General features: G+C 38.6%; 1 protein-coding gene across 3 annotated transcripts; it reads right to left on the reverse strand.

The window, feature by feature from the left end:
- Nucleotides 1–158: 158 nt before the first annotated feature.
- On the reverse strand, nt 159–25,805 carry LOC146478546 (uncharacterized). 3 transcript variants are annotated; one of them, XM_085112070.1, is made up of 22 exons: nt 25,425–25,805; nt 21,170–21,200; nt 15,244–15,504; nt 14,058–14,273; nt 11,774–13,195; nt 11,248–11,297; nt 10,390–10,566; nt 9,692–9,766; nt 9,426–9,546; nt 8,946–9,059; nt 8,317–8,501; nt 8,137–8,183; nt 7,393–7,531; nt 6,515–6,624; nt 5,567–5,690; nt 4,602–4,752; nt 4,231–4,297; nt 3,138–3,198; nt 2,942–3,039; nt 2,365–2,491; nt 1,736–1,777; nt 159–1,476 (listed from the first exon to the last, which is right to left on the reverse strand). In XM_085112070.1, the coding sequence occupies exons 2-22, from the start codon at nt 21,198–21,200 to the stop codon at nt 991–993; spliced, it is 4,104 nt and encodes a 1,367-aa protein (XP_084968196.1). In that variant the 5' UTR covers nt 25,425–25,805; the 3' UTR covers nt 159–990. The 3 variants fall into 3 exon arrangements, with proteins under 3 accessions (XP_084968196.1, XP_084968195.1, XP_084968194.1); XM_085112069.1 differs by lacking the exon at nt 25,425–25,805 and adding an exon at nt 22,781–23,100; XM_085112068.1 differs by lacking the exons at nt 21,170–21,200; nt 25,425–25,805 and adding an exon at nt 18,040–18,189.
- Between the last annotated feature and the right edge of the window lie 274 nt (nt 25,806–26,079).

Consider the following 26,079-nt stretch of genomic DNA (forward strand, 5'->3'; position numbering starts at 1 on the left):
TCGTTGTCAAGCTCTTGCTTTTAAGAAAGGCGATGGGGTGAAAAAAGAAATGGATGTCGCTAATCTCGTACCCAGATCTCCCACGGTCAGGCGATATTCCCGAACCGACGACTGAGATCGGGGTACGAGATTAGGATGTCGCAGGATCAAGAGTCGTACAAGTCAGTTTGCCAGAACACACCTGTGCCAGAAGGGCGAAAAATTTTTCCTTGAATTATGAAATAGAATTTAAAGGGTATCACACTTTACGGAAAGAAAATGTTAAAAAACTATCAAAATGGCCAAGTTTTAGGCTTTTGATTTTATAGACCCCCCAACCCGCTCTAAATCCCTCATGGCGAGGGTTGATTCATCTACATCGGGAATAGATGACATGTTCACTTATGTTGCACTTTTATTTTCTCCTATATCCTCTGGCACTCTCTACTCTTCAAGATGATTATAAGGGTAATGATTTGCACTACTATTCAGTTCCACCAATAGTATTAATAATGGCGTCACAAACATAACTCTAATTAATTTCAGTCTTTGAATACATTTACAATCTTTCTAGAATGTATCAAATATTTACAGCTGAGAAATATACAACGTAAATTGTTTGAAAATTAAATTATAGTCCTTAACGTGAACATTTGAGTCCAGATTCACGGTTGGGAAGTAGAAGGTACTGATTCTGTTAATTCTTGCGTTTTCTTTGATTTAGATTCTGGTAATTTTTTAAAATTGAAACACAAGAACACAAAAAACCTCGTGAGACGCTTTCTAACCAATCAAAGTAAACTTGACGACCTTGTAACCAATCATAGGCTTCTACAGCGAATTTGTATACGCCAGCCGCTCTTGTTTTCCCGCGCTTAGCGCCGCAATTGCTGCATAATTTTGTTTCAATTTCTGATTGATCCTTTACGCTATTTTTGTTTGTTGTGATTGACCAGGTGTGACTTCACTTGTCTCGTTTTCAGACAACAGTCATGAAAGACTCGCTCCATTTTAGGAACACGAGTCTCTTTTCCAAAACTCGTAAGTCGGATTGTCGTAAGCTTCTTTAGGTGTAATCGGGCGATCATCGGACGTGACGAGGTTCACCTTAGATGGCGACTTATCTTGGCCTCTCTTTGGCGGCGGTTTATTGACATTGAAAAGTTTCGCAGCGGGGAGATCGAAGACGTCCGCATACTTTGTCGGTAGCTTCGCCATGTTCATCAGCCTGACAGAGTTGTCATCATACGCCTCGCCCCGACTTTCCGCGAGCTCCTGCTCGAAGTTTACGAGCTTTAAAGGAGGTCCATCGCGGTACTTCCTGGAACTTGACGGTGACCTGTGGATGGTGACAAGTCTAACAGATGTGTTGCTCCCAGATCCTGTTTCTAGCGAGGTAGTACTGTTGCGGGTCATGCTCTGTTTTCGTGTTTTGCCAACCTTATATTTTTTCTTCATATTAAGACTTGGAATTTTTTCGAGGAGAAGTTCTCGTACCTATTAAAGTAAAAAAAGCGACTGTTTGAGAATTTTCTTCTCAGCACATGACTTTTAAAATGGTGATCTTCATTACGTGAAGCTCATTTCAATATTTTTCTGATGATCTATTTCCATTTTATCTCATCTTAATCTTATCTTATAAATACATTTGCTATCACACGTGGAGTTCCATTGTTTATCTTAATAAGTTTTGTTAAAAAAAAAAATAATACTAAGAAAATATCAACCAAGTACAAATTTATTTACCCATCCTTACCGAATCGTTTATCCAACAGTGTGCAAAGAATATAAACACCCCCTACAAATAGAAAAAGAAAACAAGTGAAAAAAATTACCAGTAAAAACATTTCTTGCAAATATCAGGACAAGCTGTTTCATTCCTTGACCTTTTTATCATTCCTGATCCCAGAACCTTCCAGTTTGACTGCGCATGTCTCGCCTTCAGGCGTTATTAGCAAAGGGGACAAGAAAAATTGTGGATGCCTTGTTTATCACGTATGTGTGTGTATCCAAATCGCTCAAGTTCATTTCTGTAACAGCTCTGAGGTCACCTTATCGCATTAGACGCTCTAAGTAGTATAAAAACACATCAGCACATGCAAGGAGCCACGAAATTTCCCATATTTCAAGTTTAACCAGAACTGGATCAGCCATGGTAGTCATGGATAGCTGTTTCATCTGGCTTACGACTCGTTAGCATGGCAGGGCCAGATTTAATTCATGTTCCATTAATGTTGTTGTCCAATTATTTCGACCCCCGACCTACCTTCCCCCACCCCCTTCTCCGTCCATGGGTAAGGGTACAGGGGCGCTAAATAAAGCCAGAGAGATCGGTCTTGTTCAGGGATAAAAATTTATAAAGCCCGTTTGTATATGCAGGTGTACCTGTAAGGAGTTGGCGATGGCGAAAATGTAATGGAAGAAGATAGTGTTCTCATCGACTGCCATGAATCCGAATACCCATGTGAGGCCAAGCAGAGGCAACAATACCACAGTCACCTTAACACTGCGCCTGCACGGACAAAAAGAACAACACGAAAAACTCTTAATATGATCAGCAATGAAAAAAGAGAGACTGGGCACGCGAGGGAGACGCTACGGGCATGTGAGGCTCGCGCGCGAGAATCCATGCCTCACGCGCTTCGCGAGTTCGCGCAATCGTCGATCAGCATCTCCCTCTGTGAAGTTCAAGAGAAAACGGCTGTTTTCAGCTAATTTTTCCCGTCACATTTCAAACTCCAATGATAACCCCAAAAGATCCCATAAACCACCATTTATCCGAATTTGTGCCCAGGTTCTTTATAGGTATTAGAGCAGACAATTGAACTCGGCCATGCTACAATTATATCTATAAGTGTAATGAAACTGTGTTGGGCTTACAGCTCTAGGTTAAAGATGATCATAATTTCAAGGAGTATCTTGAGTGGTTTTTACTGATACATAATTCATCAGTAGCAAATACCTTGCGTTTGATTTACCGGAAGAGTTTTCTTCTCCGGCTTTCATCATGGTCTTAGTTAGCAGTACGTAGATAACGCTGACGAGGATGAAACAGTTGACCTAGAACAGAGAACGAAAGGTTAGTTCAGGTTTCAAGCTATCGGCGTGAGATGACTGCAAATGGCGCTCTTAAGATAAACCTTAAAAAATTCTCTTACCGCTATGACAAACAACACTGGTGCGGCAAAAATCCAGATAAGGTTCCCAGACAACCAGCAACTGAAAAAGAAAAAAAGCGAGCAAGATCATGAGAAAATGTTAAGACAAATGCAACAAACAACATTAACAATAATTTACACGGTCTGCAGTTTTGCAAAAGCGAAAAATTTAGACAATGGATGAGAAGAACAACTGCTTAAGCAACTGCTTAAGTTGCGTACTAGCTGCGAGGATCTTTCTTCTATTTGATCTTTCATCCGCAGTTCAAAATATATGTGTTTCATATATTTACATTTATTCATTCATCTTTCACGGGTATATTACGAACTCACAATATCACCAGCTTCCAGTTGGCTTGATATCTCAGTTGGTAGAGCCCTGTACCGGCATTGCAAAGGTCATGGGTTCGAATCCCGTTCAAGCCTGAATTTTTTTCAGGCTTTCATTTCGCAACTTAAAGGGGAAGTATCACGCAAATTTGCTGCCATTTCATGACCCAAAAATGTTTGTCTGTCAGCAGAAACAACAAAATGATTGTCAAGTTTGTCATAAATTATCACCGCAGTGCAATAAAACTGCCTCTGGTCACAGACAGAGTAGGTCGGTATGGATTGAAACTTGAAAAATGTTAGGCTAATGTCTTTCAAGTTCTCGCATTCTTGTTTCCAAAATGCGCAAGAACAGATCACGAGTTGTTCCTTTCAAGAATTGAGTTGATTTCTTTCCTCTCGTCTTTCTAGAATTATTTGGCAACTGGTTGAAGGTCTTATTTCATCATTTTTAGCAAAAGATATAAAAAACTCCATGATACTTCCCCTTTAAGTTGCCTACTAACTGCGAGGATCTTCCTCTATTTGATGTTTCATCCGCAGTTCAAAATATTCATATATTTACATTCATTTTAAAACAGTTATGTCGCACAAGTACAAGCCTGAAACACACTGCCGTTGAAGGAATTATAAACTATCAAGTGATTAATGCAAAATTGAAGCAAGCAAATTGGTTTCGAAAGGTTTCACTACAACCCGAGTGTTACAGTCGCTATTTCATTTATGAATGATTAGTTGATAACAAATGATAAAGAACACTTACATGTTGTGTGGTCCGTATTCATAGAATACAATTCCAGTAGAAGCCAAAACTAGAAGCACGGGAGCCCCTAAAGGAGAAAGATAAATGGACTGATATCAGTTGTTCAAGTTTATAAAATTTTCGGCTAACTTTTCAAGCTTATTTCTTTACCCTGAATGTTTCAATTCGACTTGGTCATAAGCGTGAATATCTGAATATTCTCGATTATGTGTAGACTGGGCATCCTGTGGCAGGTCCAAACGATTGGTCAATGGGAGAGGCCTGTTAGTTGGTGACAATCATCACGCTTTGTAAAATTCTCCTAATTGGTACATAAAATACAGGGAGCCTCGTGCGCTGGGGGGTAAAAACGGAGTTATATTGTTACTTACCCCAGCCCAACACGAAGAACACTTTGTTGTACTTCTTGTTGCTGAATACTCGGACAATCTTGTTGTAAACATGGATTCCTTCAGCCAACATCCAGCAAAAAGATGCACTCAGGAAGTAATGGGTTGCTATGGAAACTATCCTGCAAGCAAGCTGTGAGAAAGACAAAGGAATATTTTTTATATGATGCAGTAATTATCGCCAACAAATACAACTGGCCTATGGCCTGGTTGGTCAGTATACTCCGGACTGAACGAACGAGATACTGCATGTGTCTAGAATTTTAATTTTAGAAGATCTGTGTACACATACCAGGTTCCAGTTGTTCAAAGCATGATGAACTAACCCAGATCTAACCCAGGCCGTTAGTGAGAAATATGATTCTAATTTAATTACTAACAAATAAGGATTTTTCCAGAAGCCTTTTGCCCTTCAGTTTCAAAATAATACTTTAATTTAAATGAGCTTTCAAAAACGCTTTCCACCGAAAAAACCTCGATTAATAACATTTAATCGTGGATTAGCGTCGACTGGCCTTCGTACAATCAGGTACAGATGAACATTGTTTGTCTGTTTCATAGTTCGTTTTTCAAGTTTGCTTTTCGTTTTCCTCTTTACTGAATTAATCAAAAACGTTTGACGGATCAAGTTCGTCTGAAGGGCGGAAAAGGAGTCACACGTCGATAAATTATACGTCTGGTTATTGCTACGAAGTTTGAAAGAAGAACACAAGAAATCATTTTAAAACATTTCCATTGAAAAAATTAATTCCGTCCAGACTTTACAGCAGTGGCAAAAAGAGAATGTTGACGTTAAGAGTTAAGGGAGCGATGAACTAACTTGTTTTAGGGGTTTTCCATTCTAGATCCACCACTACTGTGTGCCTTTACGCATAATCAGACATACAAGCAACGAATATTACCAGAGTATTTTTAATACAAACGCATTTATATGGGTGTATACATACCACGTCGATGGAAACAACAAATGTCCCAATCACAAAACAGATTTGCGAGAGGCAGATCGCCAGGACGAGGTTGATGTGCAAATAGTACGTTTCCCGTCGAGTTTTCTTCTCTCGTGTCTTTCTCCTGACGGACAAAAAAAAATATGAAAAATGAAATCCGACTTCTTTATCTGCTAAGGGCATTTGTGCCTGATTGACTATAGAAAGCTGGTACATCTTTGTTTTCGCTCTGTTCTGAGATTCAATTCGAAATAAAGGTGATAGAGAATAATACGTGGGTAGGAAAACTCAGTAGTCAGGGTGTGTAAAAATGCCGTTTATAACTAATCTTTAGCAAAACGAAAACCAATCGTGAAGAGCCAGTTTAAATTTCCATTGCTCAAGTTAGGCCCCGAGTTAATAAACCAGTGTCCAAGGTTAATCATTGTTTTAACATAAGATATGTATTTTAAATCGAGGTTTTTCCTCCGGCTAGAAATCAAAGCTATGCATTGGCCTCGCTTTCATAATGAGGTTCACAGCAACTCAGAAATGTCGTATTGTAACCTTGAAATACTCGTGCAATGGTTTTTTGATTGATTCTTTGTTTACTTCCACTTGTGGCGATAGCTCAGATAAATTACTAAGCCTAACGATAAAACTAAATGTATCTACATTCTTAAAATGACTGTTTATCAATTAGAAACTTTGTTCTACATGGTACTGGATTTTTTAAAATACTTGTGAGGGAAGATCAAATTTATTAAGTTTTAGTTAGAACAAAAGTCATCAGAAAATTACTCTAAGCTAAGATGACTTGAAATGACTGTTTATCAATTAGAAACTTTTAAAAGTTGTCCTTAAATATTCTACATGGCACTTGTGAGGAAAGACCAAATTTATTAAGGTTTAGTTAGAACGAGAGTCATTAGAAAATTACTCAAAATTAAGAATAAAAAAATGTCTTACAGGCCGAGGAAAAATCCAAAGGCTGCGAGAAGGCAGAAGAAAATGGACACGCTACATCCAATGAGTGAGATGTACTTCAAGGTTTCCTTGTGTACATCATCCAGTTTGTCCTGGAAATTAATTCAGTAAAACAAAGAGTTGCGTAAAACTTCAACATAACCTAGAAATAGGTAACTCACTGGAGTTCGCGAAGCTCGTGGTGTGCCATGGATGAAATTCGAATTATTGTTGACGGACACTCCGCCTTATTCACTGAGATGTGGTTGTATTTTTTGAGTATGTCTGCAAAATCCTAAAGGGTAACCATTCAGTTGGTTGAAAGCCTACATTGATCGATTTGTTACTTTTCTCCTGCATGATCGTTCTCGCCCTCAGATCCCTACTCTGATGTTAAGACCTGCTCACTGCAGAACCACTACTTTTCAGGCCTCGTTTCTTAACAGAACTGTGTCAACTGTGAAACCCTGGAATACTATCTGCAATCTTGTCTCTCCTGACAAATTCTCCAGTCTAAGTATTTTTAAGAATTTTCTACGTGCTACCTATTTCACCTTATTAGATACCACCTTTGACAAAGACATGCCTTGCAGCTGGTTCCTCTCCCGTGATTGCCCGTGCCAACGTTTGTAATCTTCGTGTTTTTTATCAGTGTTCTCATTTGTACTTTTTCCTTTTATTTTTCCTTGGTTGGGGTTCTGCCTCGCATGGGTATCATATCCCTTTCGCACTAACCCATTTGGTCTTTCTTTCCAAATTTTTTTCTTTCACATTTTTAGTTTGTTGTTATTTATTTAATTCATTAATTAATTGACCAATAAAGCTGAAAGAACTATGTAGCAGTAAATCTGGTAGCGTTGGTAAAGTTGGTGGCTACTCACGTAAATGTTGTGTACGTCCATGATAAGTCCATAACTTGTGAGGTGATAGCAGTGACAGACAGTGAACTCATCCGTACCATTAACTTTCTTGCACCCCAAAGAAGACCAATGTTTCTGATAATCCTTCGGAAACTTAGTTCTGTTGAAATGACAGTTCCTGTTACTTTAATTTAGTCCTTATGTGTTAACACTGTCTATAACGAGCATTTTTTTTTAATCTTCTGGAGCCGGAGTAGGGAGCGAATTCCGTCCCCTCCATAATTTCTCAAAGGTGAAAGCTGTGACGATGAGACCTGGAGGATGGATAGTAAATCCAAAGATGGAAAAACCTCATTTGCATTTACTTTCAACACAGTTTACATATGCGAGTACAACTAAATTACCGTCACTGTATTACGGAGGCAGCGTGGTCGAGTGGTTAAGGCGCCGGACTTGGAATCCGGTGGTCCCGGGTTGAAGTCCCGCTCTGACCACTAGCTAGAGTTGTTTCTCGGTAGCCCCAAGTTCAACTCCTCGGACGCGCTTGTAAATAGCCAGCTGGTCTGCCTCCTGCCAGTTGGGATTTTTAACCATGTTATTTTCAATTTATATTATTTCTTTACGAGGTTTAATGCTCGGCCCCACTAGCACTTGTGCTATAAACACTGCCGAGGGTAAATAAAGGTTATTATTATTATTATTATTATTATTATTATTATTATTATTATTATTATTATTATTATTATTATTATTATTATTACTTACATGGTTGTTTCGTTCAGAAAGCTGCATTTATGATGGCGCGCGTCCGCCTGTAAGACAAATAATTAATATCTAGTTAGATAATTTAATAATAAATTGAGCGGTGTTTTCCTTAGCGGAGAAGATTGATCCGAAGGGTAAGTTTGGAATTTTGGGAGTCTCGTGCGGCTAGAGATGTCTCACCTTTAAGTGTTTGAAGCGTAGAATGACAGGATCCCTCAGATTGGCCAGATGCTTTGGGCTCACGTTTATGACTGTCACTATGACAATTATTGAATTTAAGTTGTCGTTGGTTGAACTTGATGTGGCGTTGGCCGGCAGAATGTTTTCCATTCCTTTGAGAAGAGCCACAGAGATTCCCACCGTATCTAAGATAAAGCATGATTGCATTTAAGACACGACATAAATTTTCCTTAAAGGAGTGCAAAAGTACCAATGTATGCACGGCGCATGTCGCACATGACGTTAGTAAATAGCAAGGACCACCGTCTCGAGTCTCCAAGCGGTGCGCGGAAGGCACTCGGGAAAAGGGAATTACTTGGAAAAAGATTCACGGCGATCCTATTTTGATCCTGGCCACCCGTAGCCAAAGATACTTATTCTTAGTCTTCTTAAACTGTTGGAGTTATTTTAACTCGTTAAAAATAACTGTGTGGTGGTATATTTCTATTGTAATAATTATGGGGTGAAATTAAGTATTGTTGTTGTTAAAATAGCAGAGACGAGCGCTGTCGTTGTTACGCTCTGCCTTTGTACCTCTTCCGGTCTAAATCGGGTTTCAAAAATGTACAACTTGGAAGAATTCTTTTTACCGTTGTCATTTTTATCTTTCACAGTTGATTCAGGCAGCTCCACAAAGTTTGGTGAATTAGCTGGAACCTTTAAACCTCTAAATGTTTGTCTCCTTTTTGCGTCTACTTTCATTTCTGCAAAATAAAAATTAAAAAACAAAACATTTGTGTAACATGTATTTGCACTGCGGATGAAAAATTTTAAAAATAGAAGAAGATCGCAGAGGTCATGGGTCCAAATCCCGTTGAAGTCTGAATTTTTCTCAGGTTTTTCGCAACAGTCTTGTTGCGTATATAACTGCGAGAACCTTTTGTTCTATTAAAAAAAAAAACATTTGTTTAGTGACTTTCACTACATCGAATATAGGCACTTTAAACAAGATATTTCACCCCCACTGTTCTTTATGTGTTAGTATGTATCCGCGTCTAATATTATTTTTGCGACATTTTTGACACGTAAAAGGTCTGCAAAAAGTTTCCATACCAATGTAAATGTATTACCTAGATTTGCAGTTGATATAACCATGTTCAACTCTCCATCTGTGGCCTTATCCAGCGAATGAACTACAGCGCTGACAGCTTTTTCCAAGACCTCTGGGATGACCGTGATCGGCACAGTTCCCTGTAAGTTACAATCGGATAACGAAGTCTGAAAAATGGTTTCTTTCTAGTATTTGCGTGGCAAGAAAATACACCTTATAAGATTAAAAGAAGTTGTGATAAAATAGAATCCTGGGGAAAGAGAAGCTTATGAACTGAAAGTTTACCTTAGTCTCCTGGAGTTGTCTCCACGATCCTTCATTTTCTTTCTCCATTAATGAGCTGACCATCACACTGACACCCTATAAGTTATAACACTTTATTACCTTACGTCTTCTGTTCCTATTAAAAGTAAGAAACTAAATCGGGTGTTTTAATGCATTATCACCTCAAGCAAAAAACCTTCACTAGACAGCTAAAAAAGGTAGATTTTTTCAAGTTTGGAAAGAAGTGATTTTGATACCGTGAGTATTTACACCAAACTGTAAATATTTGTAATCTTTTTTCGACCAAATTGTGGTTTTTATTTTTTTATATTTTTATTTTGGACATTATACCGAAAACGTGTATCCTACCGCTGGACTAGTAGAAAAAAATCAGCTTTGGTCTTACGGTCTATGTTCATCCATTTTATCACTGGAGGATAACCTTAAACATGTTATACGTTGAAACCACTCCCACAAGGATGTGTCAGGCTAGAAAATGTTGGTAATTTCTCCTTCTTATTTTCCACTCCCCACCTAAAGACATCCCGAAGCGGCCGCTGTTAGACCAGAGGGCTTCTTGTTTCTCTAACCATCCACTCTCTACCTAAAGGCATCCCGAAGAGGCCGCTTTAAAACCATGGGGCTTCTTGTTTCTCTGAGTATCTACTCTCTACCTAAAGACGTATCCGACGGGCTGAGGGGCATCTTGTTTTCCTTACCGTTATAAGCTCTTTGACTTCTCCCTGACTGGTATTAAACTGTTGAATCTTGTCCGTCAAGTTACTCAACACACCCAGTGTCTTGGTAAGCTCTTCACTGCTCATTGTCTTTAAATCGTTCACTTCGTTTGAGATATGTTTAGTTATTTCAACTATGGCGGCCACATCTGCAGCTTGCTGTAATTGCAATTTCAAAATATAGTTTACTACAAGCGTTTACTGATCAATGTAGTTAATTCGTTAGATACCATGTTTCCTCGGGTTACAGCAGTGGAGGACATCAACGTGATCCATATACTAAGGACCCGTTCACACTAGATGTCCTGGCCGGTGCTCAGGTACAGGCACTAATCTGAACACAGCTTTTTGTTGATCCCCGAGAATTATATCTGCGCATCGTGCTCGGGCACGAACGCTGCCTCCGAGCGTAGTACTCGGGCATCATTCCTTAACACGGGTACTGGTCTCAACAGGATCTTTAGTCAGTTCCCACGCTTTTTCTTTATGCCTTCCGGCGATACAATAAACAAAATGGCGGGCGCCAAATTGACGAACGAGAACACGATTGCTCCTTGGGTACCAAGAAGTCTAAACAACGTCTTTTTTAGTGACCGAGCAGAGCGCCCTGGAATTCCTCAGAAGTCTCCGATCACGACGCACCGAGAATAATAAAAAAAAAAGAGTTTTCCGAACGGTTTCGGATGGAAACTCGGTACCATGCAGTCCTCACGTTAGTCAACCGCGCGTAATTTATTCAAAATGGCCTCCTCTCCAAGGAAAGACACAAAGAACAACAAAGGTTTTTACTGTAAGGGCCCTCTGTTGTCCTGCACCTGAATTTAAAGAACTATTTCTTACCGCAATTTTTTGTTGTCCCTCTGTGAGAGTAACTTCTAACGACTTTCGCTCTGAAAGACAAATAAATTTATTCAGTAAACCGATGGGTTTTGATAAGAACAAAGCGTAATTGACACAACATAGATGGCTGAAGCTAGAGCTGAATAAAATTTATTGCTAATATAAACATCCGCTTTCTCTTGGTTTAAGTTAAACCTTCATGCAAGCTGCATAAGAATGGCCAAGTATTATAATTTTTCGCTCTTACATATATATCATTTCTTTCATGCAAGCGTTAACCATTTTAGCTTCCCATTAAACTCATCGTTCCGTTTAAAATGAATGGTTCCACATTTGTCTCTACTGCAAGTTAATTACCGTTCAATAAGCTTGAGATAATTTTATGTAGGGAGTATAAAGTACAATCAAATCTGTTCTTTGAAAATTCTAATCTATCTTTTAAACCTTACTGAGAAATGAATAAAATTTAAGCTCTTTTGTCTTCTAACAAATCTAGCATTTGAAGAGAAAAAATTCGTCAGCTTACCTTCACAAATCATAAAATCCTTGTTAAATGTGTAACCTTTTGCGCATGTGCAATGGAAGTCTCCTGGAGTATTAACACAGCTTACACAACCCATGCCGCTCCCACTCGTTGTACACTCATCCACATCAACACAAGATTGTTCATCATCTTCATAGATGAATCCGTCAAAACACGAACACATATAGCTACCAATGGTATTCGTGCATTTGTGCTCGCAGTCATTGGCAATTTCACATTCATTCACGTCCTCGCAGTTTCTGTCCAAACAATTTTCGGGGCACGAATTGTTAGCCCAACAACTATCATTGCACAAGTGAGAATCGTCATCAACTTTCATTTCGAAACCTTGGAAACAAGAACAGTTGTGGCTACCTGGAATGTTCACACACACTTGAGAACATTCTCCGTTGTCGAAGAGGCATTCATCCACATCCGAACAGCTTTTGCCGTCTGCTGTAAGTGTGTAACCTTGGAAACATGAACAGTTGTATCCACCATTGAAGTTATTGCACAACTGCGGGCAGTTGTGTTGACGCAACTGACATTCATCAATGTCAGCGCAAGAAGTGTTATCATCCTGCATCCGGTAGCCGTGTAAACAAAAGCAGTTGAACGCTCCTGGAGTGTTCACACACAGTTGTGAACAACCCGCCTGCCCGGTGCTGCACTCATCTACATCTTCGCATGTCCTAGCATCACTTGCAAGCTGATAGCCTGATTCACATGAACACTGAAAACTTCCTGGTGTGTTTGAACAACCGAACTGGCATCCTCCGTTATTAGTTAAACACTCGTTGATATCTTGACAACGTGACTTGTCAGCAGAAAGCCTGTAACCCGGTCGGCAGTCACAATAGTAGCTTCCTGGAGTGTTCACACATGCCTCGGGGCACAGATTTGGATTCTGGCTACACTCATCGTTATCAGTACAATTCAGGTTATTCGCCGGGTTTACTGTCCAGCCCTGGTTACACAAACAGTAGTAACTACCGATGCTGTTCACACAAACCTGATCGCATCCGCCATTGTTGTTGTTTCTGCATTCGTCATAATCACCACAAGACTTCTTATCGCTATTGAGTTTGTACCCACTCAGACAAGAACACTGGAACCCGCCATCTGTGTTAATGCACGTGTGCTGGCAGTCATGCACGTTTGATTGGCATTCGTCAATGTCCTCACATGACTGACTGCTGCTGTTGAAGGAATAACCGCTGTCACATTTGCACTGCCGGCATTGACATCTGGTTTCCGTGTCGTTGCAAAATGGCTGACAGATTCCGTGGGAAATGATGCACGTGTTATTATCGCCACAAGATTGAATGTTTGGTAGCGTTTGTCCACATGAACATGTGTAGTCAGTGTCTTGTTGCATGTCTGGTGATCTACACAACTGACCCCGGTCGGCACAATCGATCAGATCTGGCGAAACAAAAGAATAATGTTAGCAAAATCTGAGTAAAGCATGTTTTTTTTTTTGTTTTTTGTTTTTTTAACATTCAAGGAAAAAAGCTCCCGACTTGAACGAAGTGAAGTCCAAGACCTGCAGTACACTCGTCGGATGCTTTAACAAAAGGCCATTTCCGAGTTGCTGTGAACCTCATTATGAAAGCGAGGCTAAGTGCAAAGTTTTTATTGTGAAAATTAGTTTTCATTCATATGCAAACAAAATGAAAGCTTTTCAGTTGCACTTTAGACTCGACATGTCGAGCAAAGATATTTATGAAGGGCATATGTGAAATTTGCCTGGAATGTTATGAGGAGCACGCAGGAGTCTAGCGTGCATAGTTCTGATGGACAAACTGACTGAAGTAATTTATTATTTAAAGGGGCAGTATCATGGGGTTTTTGACCTTTTTTGTTAAAAATGGTGAAATAAGACCTTCACTTTGCTACAAAATAATTCTAGCACAACGAGAGGAGAGATATCAACTCAATTCTTGAAAGGAACAACTCGTACTCTGTTCTAGCGTATTTTGGAAACAAAAATGCGAGAACTTGAAAAACATTAGCCTAACATTTTTCAAGTTTCAATCCATACCGGTCTACTCTGTCTCTGGCCAGAGGCACTAATCGAAAGTTTTATTGTGCAGGGGTGATAATTGATAACAAAGCTAGACAATTATGTTTTGTTTCTGTTGTCAGACAAACGTTTTTGGGTTTTGAAATGACATCAAGTTTTCGTGATCTTCCCCTTTAATGCATGTTCAACCCATGACATCATTCAAGATTCAATTAATTTACATAACAGTAAACAAATTATTCAAATTCACATAGTTAATACCTTCACAGGCTGCTTCATATCTAAAGTCGTCAAATAAAATGTGGCCCCAGTCTGCGACTCCAGCGTCCACCAGTTTAACAGTTGCAATTTGACCAATGTACGCCGCAAGATTCACCCATTTTCTCTTCATTTGGGATTGACAGCTTCCAGTCCTTGAAATAATGGTGCTTCCGTTCAACAGAATTTCCATGCGCACTTTCTGAACGTCGCAGCCACCTTAAATCACAGAGTAAAATAACTAAAATATGGATAACTTTACAGACTGAAGAACCTGATTTTAACATGAGACTGACAGTTGCACAGCAATGGTGTTCCTTCTCTGGAGTTTAAAATGCCTGGCACGCTGCTGGTAATTCGTATGGGCCTGGGGACAACGCGAGTGCTTGAACAAATAGGCTATTTCCGAGTTGCTTTGAACCTCGTTATGAAAGCGAGGCTTCGCGCATAGTTTGTGGTATGGAAATTAGTTTTCATTCATAGAGCGGTTTTCAATTGAGTGTCGTTAACTCAAAACCAAAGTTATTACTCTGGCCAATCACAACAGACGCAAACAGCGCAATGAACCAATCAGAATTCGAAGCAAATACATGTAACCTGCGCCAAGCGCGGGAAAACACGTGCGAGCGAGGCACGATTGGTTTTGGTTTTACATCTAATTGGTTGAGAAGGTGGCGCGAGTTTTATCAACCAATCACAGAACGTAGTCATGCAAAACAAAGCAAAAACGCAATTACTTTCGACACTCAAATTGAAAACCGCTCTGTGCAAACTAAACTAATTTTCACATGAAAAGTTTTGCACTCAGCGTCGGGTCATGAGGTTCAAAGCAACTCGGAAATTGCCTATTGCTGCAGCCGAAGACCCGAAAGCAAAGATGAAACGAAACTTTTGAAATATGCAAAGTAGTGGTACATTTCCTGACCTTTATTCCGTTTCTTTTGGGTGCAGCAACCAAGAGTGTTAGTTTCCTACTGAGGGTGAGTTACATGCTTACAACTCTAACATTTAAAGTGCGCCTAGAATTAAAGAAAAACGAAATTCTGCTAGCTATTAGGACTAGCCTTTTGCGAACTGTAGTTAAATATCATTTTCAAAACATCTGAGTGCTTTAGACTGCTCGACTTTTGTCGGAGTGGTTCTTAAAAGTGATATGTCCGAGGTATGAAAGAACATTTATTATCCTTACCACCAATCAGAAAAGACACCCAAGAGCTTCTGATGACGAAAGGCGCTGACATCATAGTCCCCGTGGCAGCCTCCCCAAGCGAAGAATTCTGCCAGCTACAAGGCGACGTTACATTTCTGGAAGAATCGATCAGCCAGTTTCCTTGGTGACCAGCATTCGTTGGTAAGTCTGGACGTCCACCAAATATGGGTTGATGACGGAATGCGTAGCCTTGTTTGGACCAACCGCCAGCGCCATATTCGAAAGTAAAAACTGGACAATCTGGAGATGAAAATATTGTGAGAAAATGCTTTTTAGTGATCAGTGAATGTTAGACAGGATGGTAAAGTCTGTTTCCGAATTAATGTCTTTGTGGGCTAGCAGTATGATGTAAACTTAGTCGGGTTTTTTTCCCACAAAATTAGTTAAGGCTATTTGGCAGTATTTTCCTGTCCTGCTGTTTATAATGCTGTACAAGCGGGCTCTAACGTTTCAGCGCGTGAAATCCTAAAATGTGACCATCTTCTGTAATGCTGTTTATATTAATAATAATAATAATGATAATAATAATAATAATAATAATAATAATAATCTTTATTAAGATGACTTTTTCATATAAAATATGGTTTTCAAAAAGGATCTAAAAAAATACAAAATACACACAATTCGCAAAGACATTAAAAATCTAAAATATGTAAAAACTATTAAAATGTACAAGATATCAACTGAAATTCATTTAAATTACAAAGTTAAAAAGATTACGTTTAAAAATATTCAGAATCACGGATTGACTGATTGCTTGGCTAAGGGAGTCAAAATCCTTGATGGCATGAAATTCATTTAAATTACAACGTGATTCTTGAGTTTGTGAATGAAATCCTAAACTGTTTCCATTTAAATGAAAGCTACTGAGTAGTACTTTTCTGTGGTGCTATTTATTATGCTGTATAAGGTGATTCTTGAGTTTGTGGATGAAATCCTACAGTGTGACCGTGCAAATGAAAGCTATTGATTAAGAAGTTCTTTTTTTAAAAAAATTGTAAAATTCATCCACTTCAAACATGACGGCCACAAGTTATCAAACAATAGTTACAGTGAATGACCTCGCCTTGCAGAACATTATTGTTATCATTTCACTCCAAGCCAGTTTTACAGAGACTGAGACTTAATCAACATGCATATTCTCTCCATTGCTCTCCACATATTTCTTATGGTACTTGCTGAGAGAATTTCTTTGAACATAGAGACAAGTTATTTTTGTTGATTAGAGCGATTTTCAATTGAGCGTCGAAAGTAATTTTTTCGTTTGCTTTGGTTTTGTATTACAACGCTCTGTGATTGGTTAACAAAACTCGCGCCACTTTCGCAACCAAAGGGAATCCAAACCAAAACCAATCGTGCCTCGCTCACACGCGTTTCCCTGCGCTTGGCGCCAGTTACATATATTTGCTTCGAATTCTGATTGGCTCATTGTGTTGTTTACATCTTTTGCGATTTGCCAGAGTAATTACTTTGGTTTTGGTTTTACGACACTCGATTGGAAACCGCTCTATTTCCTTTATCATAATTACCGATATGTTTGGTCAAGGGGAAATAAGACATTAACCACCCTACATTGATCTTCTCTAACTCTTCAGCCTTAACCTGACCCCAACCTAACTTCTAAGGAACCCAAAGTTGGCTTGACTATGGATACATCTTTTCTTACCGTTTTAGCCTGCAGAGTACCAAGTTTGTTACGTATGACGCGCAGAGATCATTTAAAGGTTGGAACAAACTGCTCTTAGTGAGAGGTCGAGTCAAGAACGAACAGGAAATGAAGAGGAAAATATACAAAGAATAAAAGTTGTTGCAAATTAGCACAAAAGGAATAGCGAAAAAACTAATTTCACTTTCTCGGAATACGGTTCCGTAAAACGTAATAAACATTCCAAACAGTACTTTGATTTGCAAACCTAACTTAAAGCTGTTAAAGGAACAATTCAATAACGTTGAAGAAATTCCGGCATTGTATGAAAAATGAAAGTTTGCGAGCCTCTTGCTTCAAATGCTGTTTATCTCCTTCCTGTTAATTTAATCATAACACAGAACAAGAATCTAAATCCTAGGACTTTTGCTGCACTTTAATCTGGGTATCTTAGATCCTTTCCCTCTGTCAACTTTGCTTTAAGGGAGTTAAAAACGACACTCATTATTTTTAACGACGTTGCGTTGCACGAGAAAAAAAGAAGAATTTTTTTCAAACCACCTAAAAATGCAAAACAAGTGTAAATTCAGTTCAAACTTTACTGCAAAAAAATTGGACCAAGAAGAGGGCCAAGATGTCTGTGCGAACTGATTCTTGCATCAGAACAACATTTCGTCAAAAATATCAATGTCCAAAAGAAACGTCCTCTTAATTAACCGTGATCTGATTAAAGATATTCCGTTGATTCCGCTGCGCTAAGTTAAGCGTGAAACTGAAGAGAAAGATATGATGAAAGCTAGCACTGAAAAGTTAAAAATGCATTTTAGCTTACTTTTATTCGTAATTCGTAGAACAAAGCGTTAAAATGTGGCGACTAGATCATAATTAATCATCGAGTCATTTAAATGGCTGTAAAATAATTGTTGTTCGATTACGAACGTGATAAAAAAATTGGTTACCTCATTAGTTCTAAATGCACATTTTTGTTAAGAATTAGAGCCAAATTCTCCAACAATATCTTGTGGATAAAGTACTTGTGAACATATTTTTCAAATCCGTAAAAAAGCTAGGTATAGTTTCAAAGCGAAATCTGTATGCTATCGTCTTTATAGAATGTCACATTCACTCACGTTTTGAGGCATCTTCGTTTGAAGGAGGGTCTTGCAACAAAACGTCTTTCACCAGTAGATTGCCATAAACCATCAAATTAAAGAGAAAAAAATTGCCGCTCACAAGCGACATTCTCAAAACTGTGGCGAGGGTAAAATCCTGCGATCAAATTAGGAATGGAATATATCCAATGAGGGGTAAAACAAAACCGGATCTGATTTCGTTGTTCAATAGCAAGTGTCATTTCAGCCCCGTTGTTGATGATAAAACATTTGAATGACTTTTTTCACGTCAGTTATCTTTATTCCGGATGAGCGTCAACTTTTATTCAAAGCTAAACGTTTAATTAAATTTGGCGACACGCGGTTTTGCGCATAGATTTTTATGTCTCCAAGATTGTGTTATGCTTTAGCAAAGGAAATTGTGTAAAATTCCAACAATATTTCATTTATTAATTATCCTAGGAAAGGCGAAAACATCAACAAACAGACCCGAATGTGCCATAAAGTAACAACTTTTTAATTTCTATATAAAAGAGGCCATTCTGTTCCGGGTGAAACTGAGAACATGTTTGTTACTATAAAACCCAAACATTTAGCAGCTGTGGAGCTTTCAAATTCAAATTCAAGGTGTATTAAAGAAAGCCATACCACTGGCAGTTTTTGGAGTAAAATATCGAAGATGTATTTCAATTTTAAGGTGGCGGTATTGGCATTCTAGACATAACATAACATTAAAATGAATTTGAAATTGGTTTAATTATTGACATGGTCATATGCCTTTGGATTCTTTTTAAATGGGTGTCTTCAGGGAGAAAAATTATAGCATTAGTGTACTGATTTATTTTTAGCTATTTCAGTAAATGGTGGCAAAGAAAAGTTCCGTCAATAACGTGGATTGAGGCTAAAATCTGGCTCCTGGAAATTTATATGTCAAATCTGTTATTAAACTTTAAAGTAAATCTACGTACAGTCGGTATAAAGCAAACTAAACATCGCAATGAAAATCTCCTCACAAGAAATCTTTCTAGAAAGTTGTAAGAAAAAGGTCACAAAGAATTTAACAATAACTGTTTTTTATGACATTCTAATTAGTATATAATGACGCTATTTTTTCCGACCTTCATTGTTTTTTTTTTCCTTTTTTCTTTAATACAATATATGCCGTCTTGCGTCTGTAGAATGATCTGGAAGAGTATGTTCTTCAAGTCGGACGCACTGTGTAGGCGGCTTATACTTATAAGATTATGAACTACTGCTCGCTTGTATTGAAATATTTTGTCTTAATTTCGGTAAGAGGGACAAACAAAACGAAGTAGCTGGGATATTTCACACTGCTGTCGGTATTGATCTTATCCGCTTACTCTGTCCTATTCAGTAGGCCCGACTAATTAACTACTTTTTACGTGGGATGCCTGTGCAGCCCACGTTATAAAATGGGGGCCGTTTGTATCCACAAATGCGCATCTTTCAATTATTAACTCGTTTTACATGTATCAAATTCAGTTTTCTCCTAGAGGGGATCTTTTTGTCTCCTATTGTCCTTATTGTCTTTAACAAAAACGGTCCAATCAGAATCCAATATCTTAGTGTAGGTCAGGAGGGATCGGAGGGGAGTTAATTACTATTGTGATTATTCAGGTCCTAGTGGTCTCTCGGTGGAACTGAAAAGGCTTGACTTTAGTGGTGTGGCCATATTGTTTTAATGTTTTAGATTCCAATGTGCCGTTTTCAAAAAGAAAATTAACCCTTTTGAAGCGGTAAATCGAAAGAATAACTTCTAAGAAGCACTCGACAGTAAAAACGGTGGAAATCGGAGAGTTCAAGGCGAAGGAATCATGCTTCTGTTTGACAGTTGTAGAACCATCCAGAATATGCAGGGGAAAGGTCATTAAGCTAAAACACAGATCGCATCACTTTGCCGAATTGATGCTTAAACGCAACTGGAAATCTACTTTACAAAAAGATTAAAGGCTTGATTGTCCATTTGTACTAAAAGTTTTCATTTAGGAAATCTTTTTGCCTGTTTTCTTTCTGTTTTTTTTTGGTGAAACGAAAACAATTTGTAATCTTACACTTTTATTTACATAACCAGAAACGTGAGTCAGGCGGCGTTATTGTAATAGAAATTCCGGTATAACGATAAGACGTGTAACACAAGGGAAACAGCATAACGCTATCTTTGTGACTCAAAATATTCCATTAGCTAGGATAGTCTGCGAAGCATATAATTATAAGAATCAAGGGGCATCACACGTAAATGCCAGTATAGGCATCTTGTTCTATTTACAGCTGGTTCGTTTGATTACGGCCATTTTAATAAGTCTAACGCTTTTAACATTGCGGAGATCTGGGCATAAAGTTCTAAGGGAACGGAAAATTAAATTGAGGGCGTCAATGGAAATTTGTGCATCAAATATCAGTCTGACTAAATTGTCGGAAGCCATTTTTCAGTAATATGAATTGAACTCACTCTCAACTAATCTCGCAGCCGATTCATTGCCCGTTTAGTTGACTGATTTCTCTAATTTCACCAGCATCTGTTGTTCATAGGTTGTGGCCTACGAGAAAACTCTATTTGGGTCCGCCGCGAGAGCATTGGGGCGGGAGCGCCCGCCCCAATCCTCTCGCGGGTGACCCTCGCAGGCTAAGGTTATGATTGAGCACGATGTCTCATTGTTTTTGGTTACGGCAAGCGTCAAATTTGTAAATCTCGCACACTCAGATCGACAAAACAAACAAAGAACAGGAAAGTTTACATCTTCATACTTTTGATTAAGACGTCCTAAATATGGCATTCAATAAGTAGCACAGTCTACCTATGATGGTAAACCTGTGGTTAGACGAAACTTTCGCTCACCGTACGAGCTACACGTCTCACATTAGAGAAGAAAAATTTTTTGGCCCAGTATTAAGGGACGTTGAGGACTCAGTTGTAAACAAAACAAAAGAACATTTTCACATAATCAACAAGCTAGGAGTGGAAAAAAAATTTACACCGACTGAAAGAGATAACGGCACACAAAAGCAATCAAGACCTTGAATTTAACCTTAAGTTTTTTCTTAAAGTGAAGGTATGAAATGCCGTGGTTTTCTGCTCTTAAATGATAAGGAAGGATAATAATAATATTAAATTTAAAAATTGACATACCTGAGTAACCAAAGACTACGCCATGTGTCATCTGTTGAAAAAGACAGAAAAAGAACCGCGCTTCATAAAAAGTTGGTATAAACGAACGTTAACCGCGGTAAAACGTAATAAAACAAGATTAGTCCGTTGAAAGAAAGGTTTTTGCTCTAGGAGCTCAAAGTTGATAACTTTTTTTATAATACCGTGAGTTTACTAAAGCATTTTACGATTCATTAAGAAAGCTTCAAGTATTTTAAAGTGAAGTATGTGGAGACTGGTCGTCGATGTGTGTCGCTGTTCTCTGTTTTTTAAAACAGAGAACATTAGAATGCATTAAAATGCACGACACCCGGAAAACCGATTCACCTAAGGGTTCCTGTAACTTTTTTTGTATATCGTAAAATGATTTAGTAAATTCATAGACTCACAAAAAAAGTTATTAGATTTTCTGATTTTATTGACGTTCCGTCCGCGTTGATAAACGCCAGTTGCATTTCAGCGGGCTGCGCAAAACCTCCCTCTTACGAATAACAGATCCGAAAAATTAATCGAATTCTAAACCTGTGACCATTTAATTTAAGATTTTAAGCAGTGCACGTGATGTCTTTTTTCTACTACAAGGTAATTTCACCTTTGAACTGGGACGCAAACAAGGTTCACCGATGAACTTGAGCAGTCTTTTGCCGTTCTAAGTGGTCCTTACTTTTGAGTCCGCGCAGAAGAATGAATTCGGTCAAATCTTCAATGTTGTGACATCTCGTGGATGTTGTTGTTGTTTTAAACTGTTTTTGTTTTGCTTGCAAACGTTTTGTTTGTTTAATTTTAAACTTGGCACTGTTGGTATTAAGAGTTTCAAAAAAGGAGAAATTAACGTTGTATGTCAAATTTCATTTGCGCCATCAGATAATCCCCTGGCGCTATAGCTTATAGCATGGAACAAATTCTTAATTCGGGGCAAATTGTGACGAATCACAACATTTGCTTTTCTAAATTGAATTTCACGTTATATACTGATGTTTGCAAAGTTATATTTCAAAATGGCTACTATTTTAATGTTCTTTTGTTGGTTGAATAAGGTTTATAGTTATGTAACAACACCGCAACAATTTTATTTGTTTGTATCACGAGGGACTAAAGCCAAGCTTTCTCAACTGAAGTCAAACAGATTGCTGTCGCTTTGAAAGGTACCGCAACATTCAGATGGTCCATGAAAAATAAGATATTGTACTTATGACCATTAAATGGTATGCTTCCCGGTATTAGGAAAATTACCTTGCGATCTAAGTTTCTTTTGCAAAATCGTGTGAATTTCGTGTTTGTAGCATCAAAAACAAAGCGATTTGAACGGAGTAGAAATCTCAATCCTTTAATACTCGCATAGGGTGAAACCGGCTTATTAGTCAAATTATTATCGAGTCGATCTATGCATGAAATACTCAAATATGTCCATTCAGATGAAAGCCATTCACCATTATTTTCCTTTCAATGTGGTTCTGGTAATTCTTACTTTTTTTGCAATATTAATTACATATCATTGCAAACGTTTTCAATTTAGAGTGTTGCCTTCTCTTTGAGTCTTAAGTGAAACTGTTTGTTCTAAATAAGCAGACTGAGAAAACCAATGTTACTCACCATAAATACGAGAAATCCAAAGATAAAAGTAGCCATATGAAAAAGATCAACGTTTGTGGTGCTTTAAACTTCGTTGTGTGTTTCGAAAGAGTTTGCCGGTTCTGTAATCAGGCCCAAGGCAAGTTTCCAAGTTAATAACAACTCCCTCTGACACAGTCTTGGTCCGACGTCAAATTATTGAGTGCAAGCAAGCTTATGCAAAGAAAACCACGGACACTGTCGATTCGTTATTAGCAGCGACCTTCGATATTCCGACGTTGATTCAACTGAAAAGTTTTTTTTTTTTCGCTCGAGGTAGCGGATATTTCGCACTCAGATGTAACTGTATTGACACATGGCGAGGAACTTTATAATTAATCACCGACTGAATATCGAGTAGCGTGCCTTAAAGCTAGCATCGCTCGGCGAAAGTTGGTGTCGTTTCCTTGATGAAATGAAACGTTTATGAGCAGGTAACATCCAGTTACTTGACGGATTAACAGATTAAATAATTCGTCAAAGCAACGCCTCCAGCTCTTTTAGTTTGCATTGTCTTCCATCCAAATTTCAAAACGTTAGACTTCATGGGCAGCCGGGAAGCACAACAAAAATATCACTGTGAAAATACTGAAGTGCTTTGCAAGAGGCAAAACAGGCTCAAGGGAAACAATTATAAAATTTAAGAAAAATATTTGGAATGTCTTTTTCTTTTGTTATTGTTTCGCTACAACATTTACTGAAATGCCTTTTAATGAAATATTTTTGAGAGCTAATATATAAGTTACTTTCCTGTGTTCGGATTTTTTGTCAGAATATTGTGGTATAGTAGAAAATGTATAAGACATCGGAGTTTTATGTTGCCAATTTCTTAGCCTGTTGTTGCTTTCAGTAAAACTGTATTTGACCGGAAACTTTTATACAATTCCGCAAAACGGTTTCAAACGGAGCAAGACCGACAACTCAAACATTTTCACCACAAAGCTGCAATCTACTGCCCAGTGGGCGGACAGCAATATCAAACTGGCGAGCCTAACAAAAAATCATATTTATAAATAGAGAATTCCTTTTGAAATGATAGTTCTGCTTATTGAGAAAAGATTATAAAGTCTATAATGGACAAGACACATGATGAACTGCACGTCATCCGCATTCAAAATTCTAATTCGTGCGGCAAATTTTTAAGCGCCGAAATCAGTAGGAACTAACACGGCTCGTTTTCGTTGCGACTCTCAAACAATCTCTTTAGAAGACTATATGGAGCCAGGTGCTTAATATAAGTCGTGATTGGTTTAGAATATTGAAACATATATTATTTTGTTCACAAAGGCCATTTTGCGGAGGGTTAAATTTGAGGATGATATGGCTTATAAATGACCATGGTAAAATCTCCCGTAGTAAAGCCGTGAAACCAATTTTCTTAATTTTTTTTTTCGCGGCTTTGTCAGGGAGCTTCTGAATGGTTTTCGAGATTGAGCGTACCTTTAAAGTTTTTTCGCGCAATCCCCGAAGGTGACGAGGACATGCAAGAATTCCGCCGCCAGACAAAAGCTTTAATGAGCTGCTTAATCACTCTGCAGTTGCGGTTCATTTTGATGACTAAATTTCTTTGAAAAAAATTGTAAGGTTTAAACTAATGAGAGGACATGAGAATAGATTAAAGCGAGTTTCCTTGGCACATTCTTAGACAATCTTTACTGTGTGGTGTGTTGGGGGTCAACATGTTATCCTTGACTATAATCAATGTTTGCTATGTAAACGACTGACAACCTCCCTCGGCAAGTTGATAAACAACTTTTTGGACACGCAAGTCATTAGGAAAAACTTGCCAAGCTTTGTCGTGTCCACTATAGAAACAAAACTTGTCAAAGAAGACTTTCTCCAGCGCACAATTCTGCCTAAACGGCACTTAAAATAGAATTCGCCCTTGGGCGTTCAAGCTGATGTTCGTGTACTGGTATACAAGGGTATCAAATATTGAGAATAAGAAAACTAAGCGTCTGTTTTTCAAGCACTTAACAAAAGCAAATTTATATTGCCTTTTACCCAACATTCAAATGCATGCCGAGAAATGATTATGGAAGGGGTAAGATGAAGTTATATTTTAATGTAAGTTCTAATAAAGGTCCAATCACTACCGTTAATATAACCGGGGCACTTATATTTAGCGTCAATAGTAGAAAGAGTTTGTAAACGCAGAGTTGAAAGTGAAAACACTTCAAATGTAAACATGCGCAGACAGCCAGTCTGGTTTTCATTCACTGATTATAAATAGCACAAGTTGTCATTGAAAAAAATATATTGAGTCGGCATAACTGATCTAGCAGTTTGCAGAACGCGTGTCTCTGGGCTAATGAGTCTAATGAGTCACGTGAGTTTAATGAGTCTAATGAGTCATCAAGGGAATTGTCATGTATTACCACAGGTAGCCCAAGCTCTATGAGCGTTGACACAAAGATAGAGCTTGGGCTACCTGTGGTATTACATGAAGTAGTAAACGGGGAGCTTATATGTAGAAAGCACACATGGGAGCTGCCACGTGGAGTATACTAAAAGGACACACGATTGAGTTGTAGTGGTGTTCGAACGATCAGTGCAGCATCCAAGCCAAAATTGCAATCTTTTACTTCTTTCCTTAATTGAGTCACAAATTGTAGAACAGTCTCACCTTCTTTTTGGTGGATCCGGTGAAATGCTTGGCGTGCAAAAGGGAGTTTAACTTTCGGTACGAAATATCCCTTCAGGGCTGTCTAATTGGTCGCTGCACCGGTGTCCGCGAGCGTTGAGAAGATCCCCTGAGCATCTGATCCCGCTAAATGAAGCAGGAATGCTCGTCGCCTTTGTTTTTGTGTTGGCGTTCGTGTTGTCGTTAATTATCGAGCTTTTGCCGTCGGCGAACAGTTCAAACGATGTCAGCCATCTTGTCCACCTCAGTCCTAAGTAACTGTTGAACTTGGGAATCGCATTAGTGCCGTTTTCGTTCGAAGAAAACATCTCGTGAATCACTTGGCCTCGTCGCCAATGTTGTGTACGGCCCGGCTTTATACATAATTAACAAATTAGAGATAATCGTTCATCGATCGGTGGCACAGGAATGGGTTCGACTACCAATGTCTCCTAGGGGTGTAGGGGGGGGGGGATACTCTACAAAGTTGACTATAGAGAGGCTCCGCGCTCCACCCGAAAGCGGAACCTTTTTCACTCTCTCATCATGAGAAAGGATAGCGAAATATAAAGTTTTGGTACTCTAGGATTGCAAACATCGACTGAACCAAAAGGGTAGCGAAAAATGAGCAGAAATTACAAATAGAGCTCGAGGTTCT

This window comes from Pavona decussata, unplaced genomic scaffold (genome assembly GCF_977016875.1).
Source record: "Pavona decussata unplaced genomic scaffold, jaPavDecu1.1 SCAFFOLD_64, whole genome shotgun sequence".
In the NCBI taxonomy this organism is placed as follows: domain Eukaryota; kingdom Metazoa; phylum Cnidaria; class Anthozoa; order Scleractinia; family Agariciidae; genus Pavona; species Pavona decussata.

What these genes read in the sequence shown, in the direction of transcription:
- LOC146478546 (XM_085112068.1), bottom strand. Translation starts at nt 18,151, where the DNA reads ATGTCGCTTGTGAGCGGCAATTTTTTTCTCTTTAATTTGATGGTTTAT. An exon ending in AAACGAAGATGCCTCAAAAC is followed by an intron (nt 15,505 to 18,039) that starts GTGAGTGAATGT and finishes TTTCATCTCCAG; the next exon opens with ATTGTCCAGTTTTTACTTTC. An exon ending in TGGACGTACACAACATTTAC is followed by an intron (nt 6,625 to 7,392) that starts GTGAGTAGCCAC and finishes ATTAATTTCCAG; the next exon opens with GACAAACTGGATGATGTACA.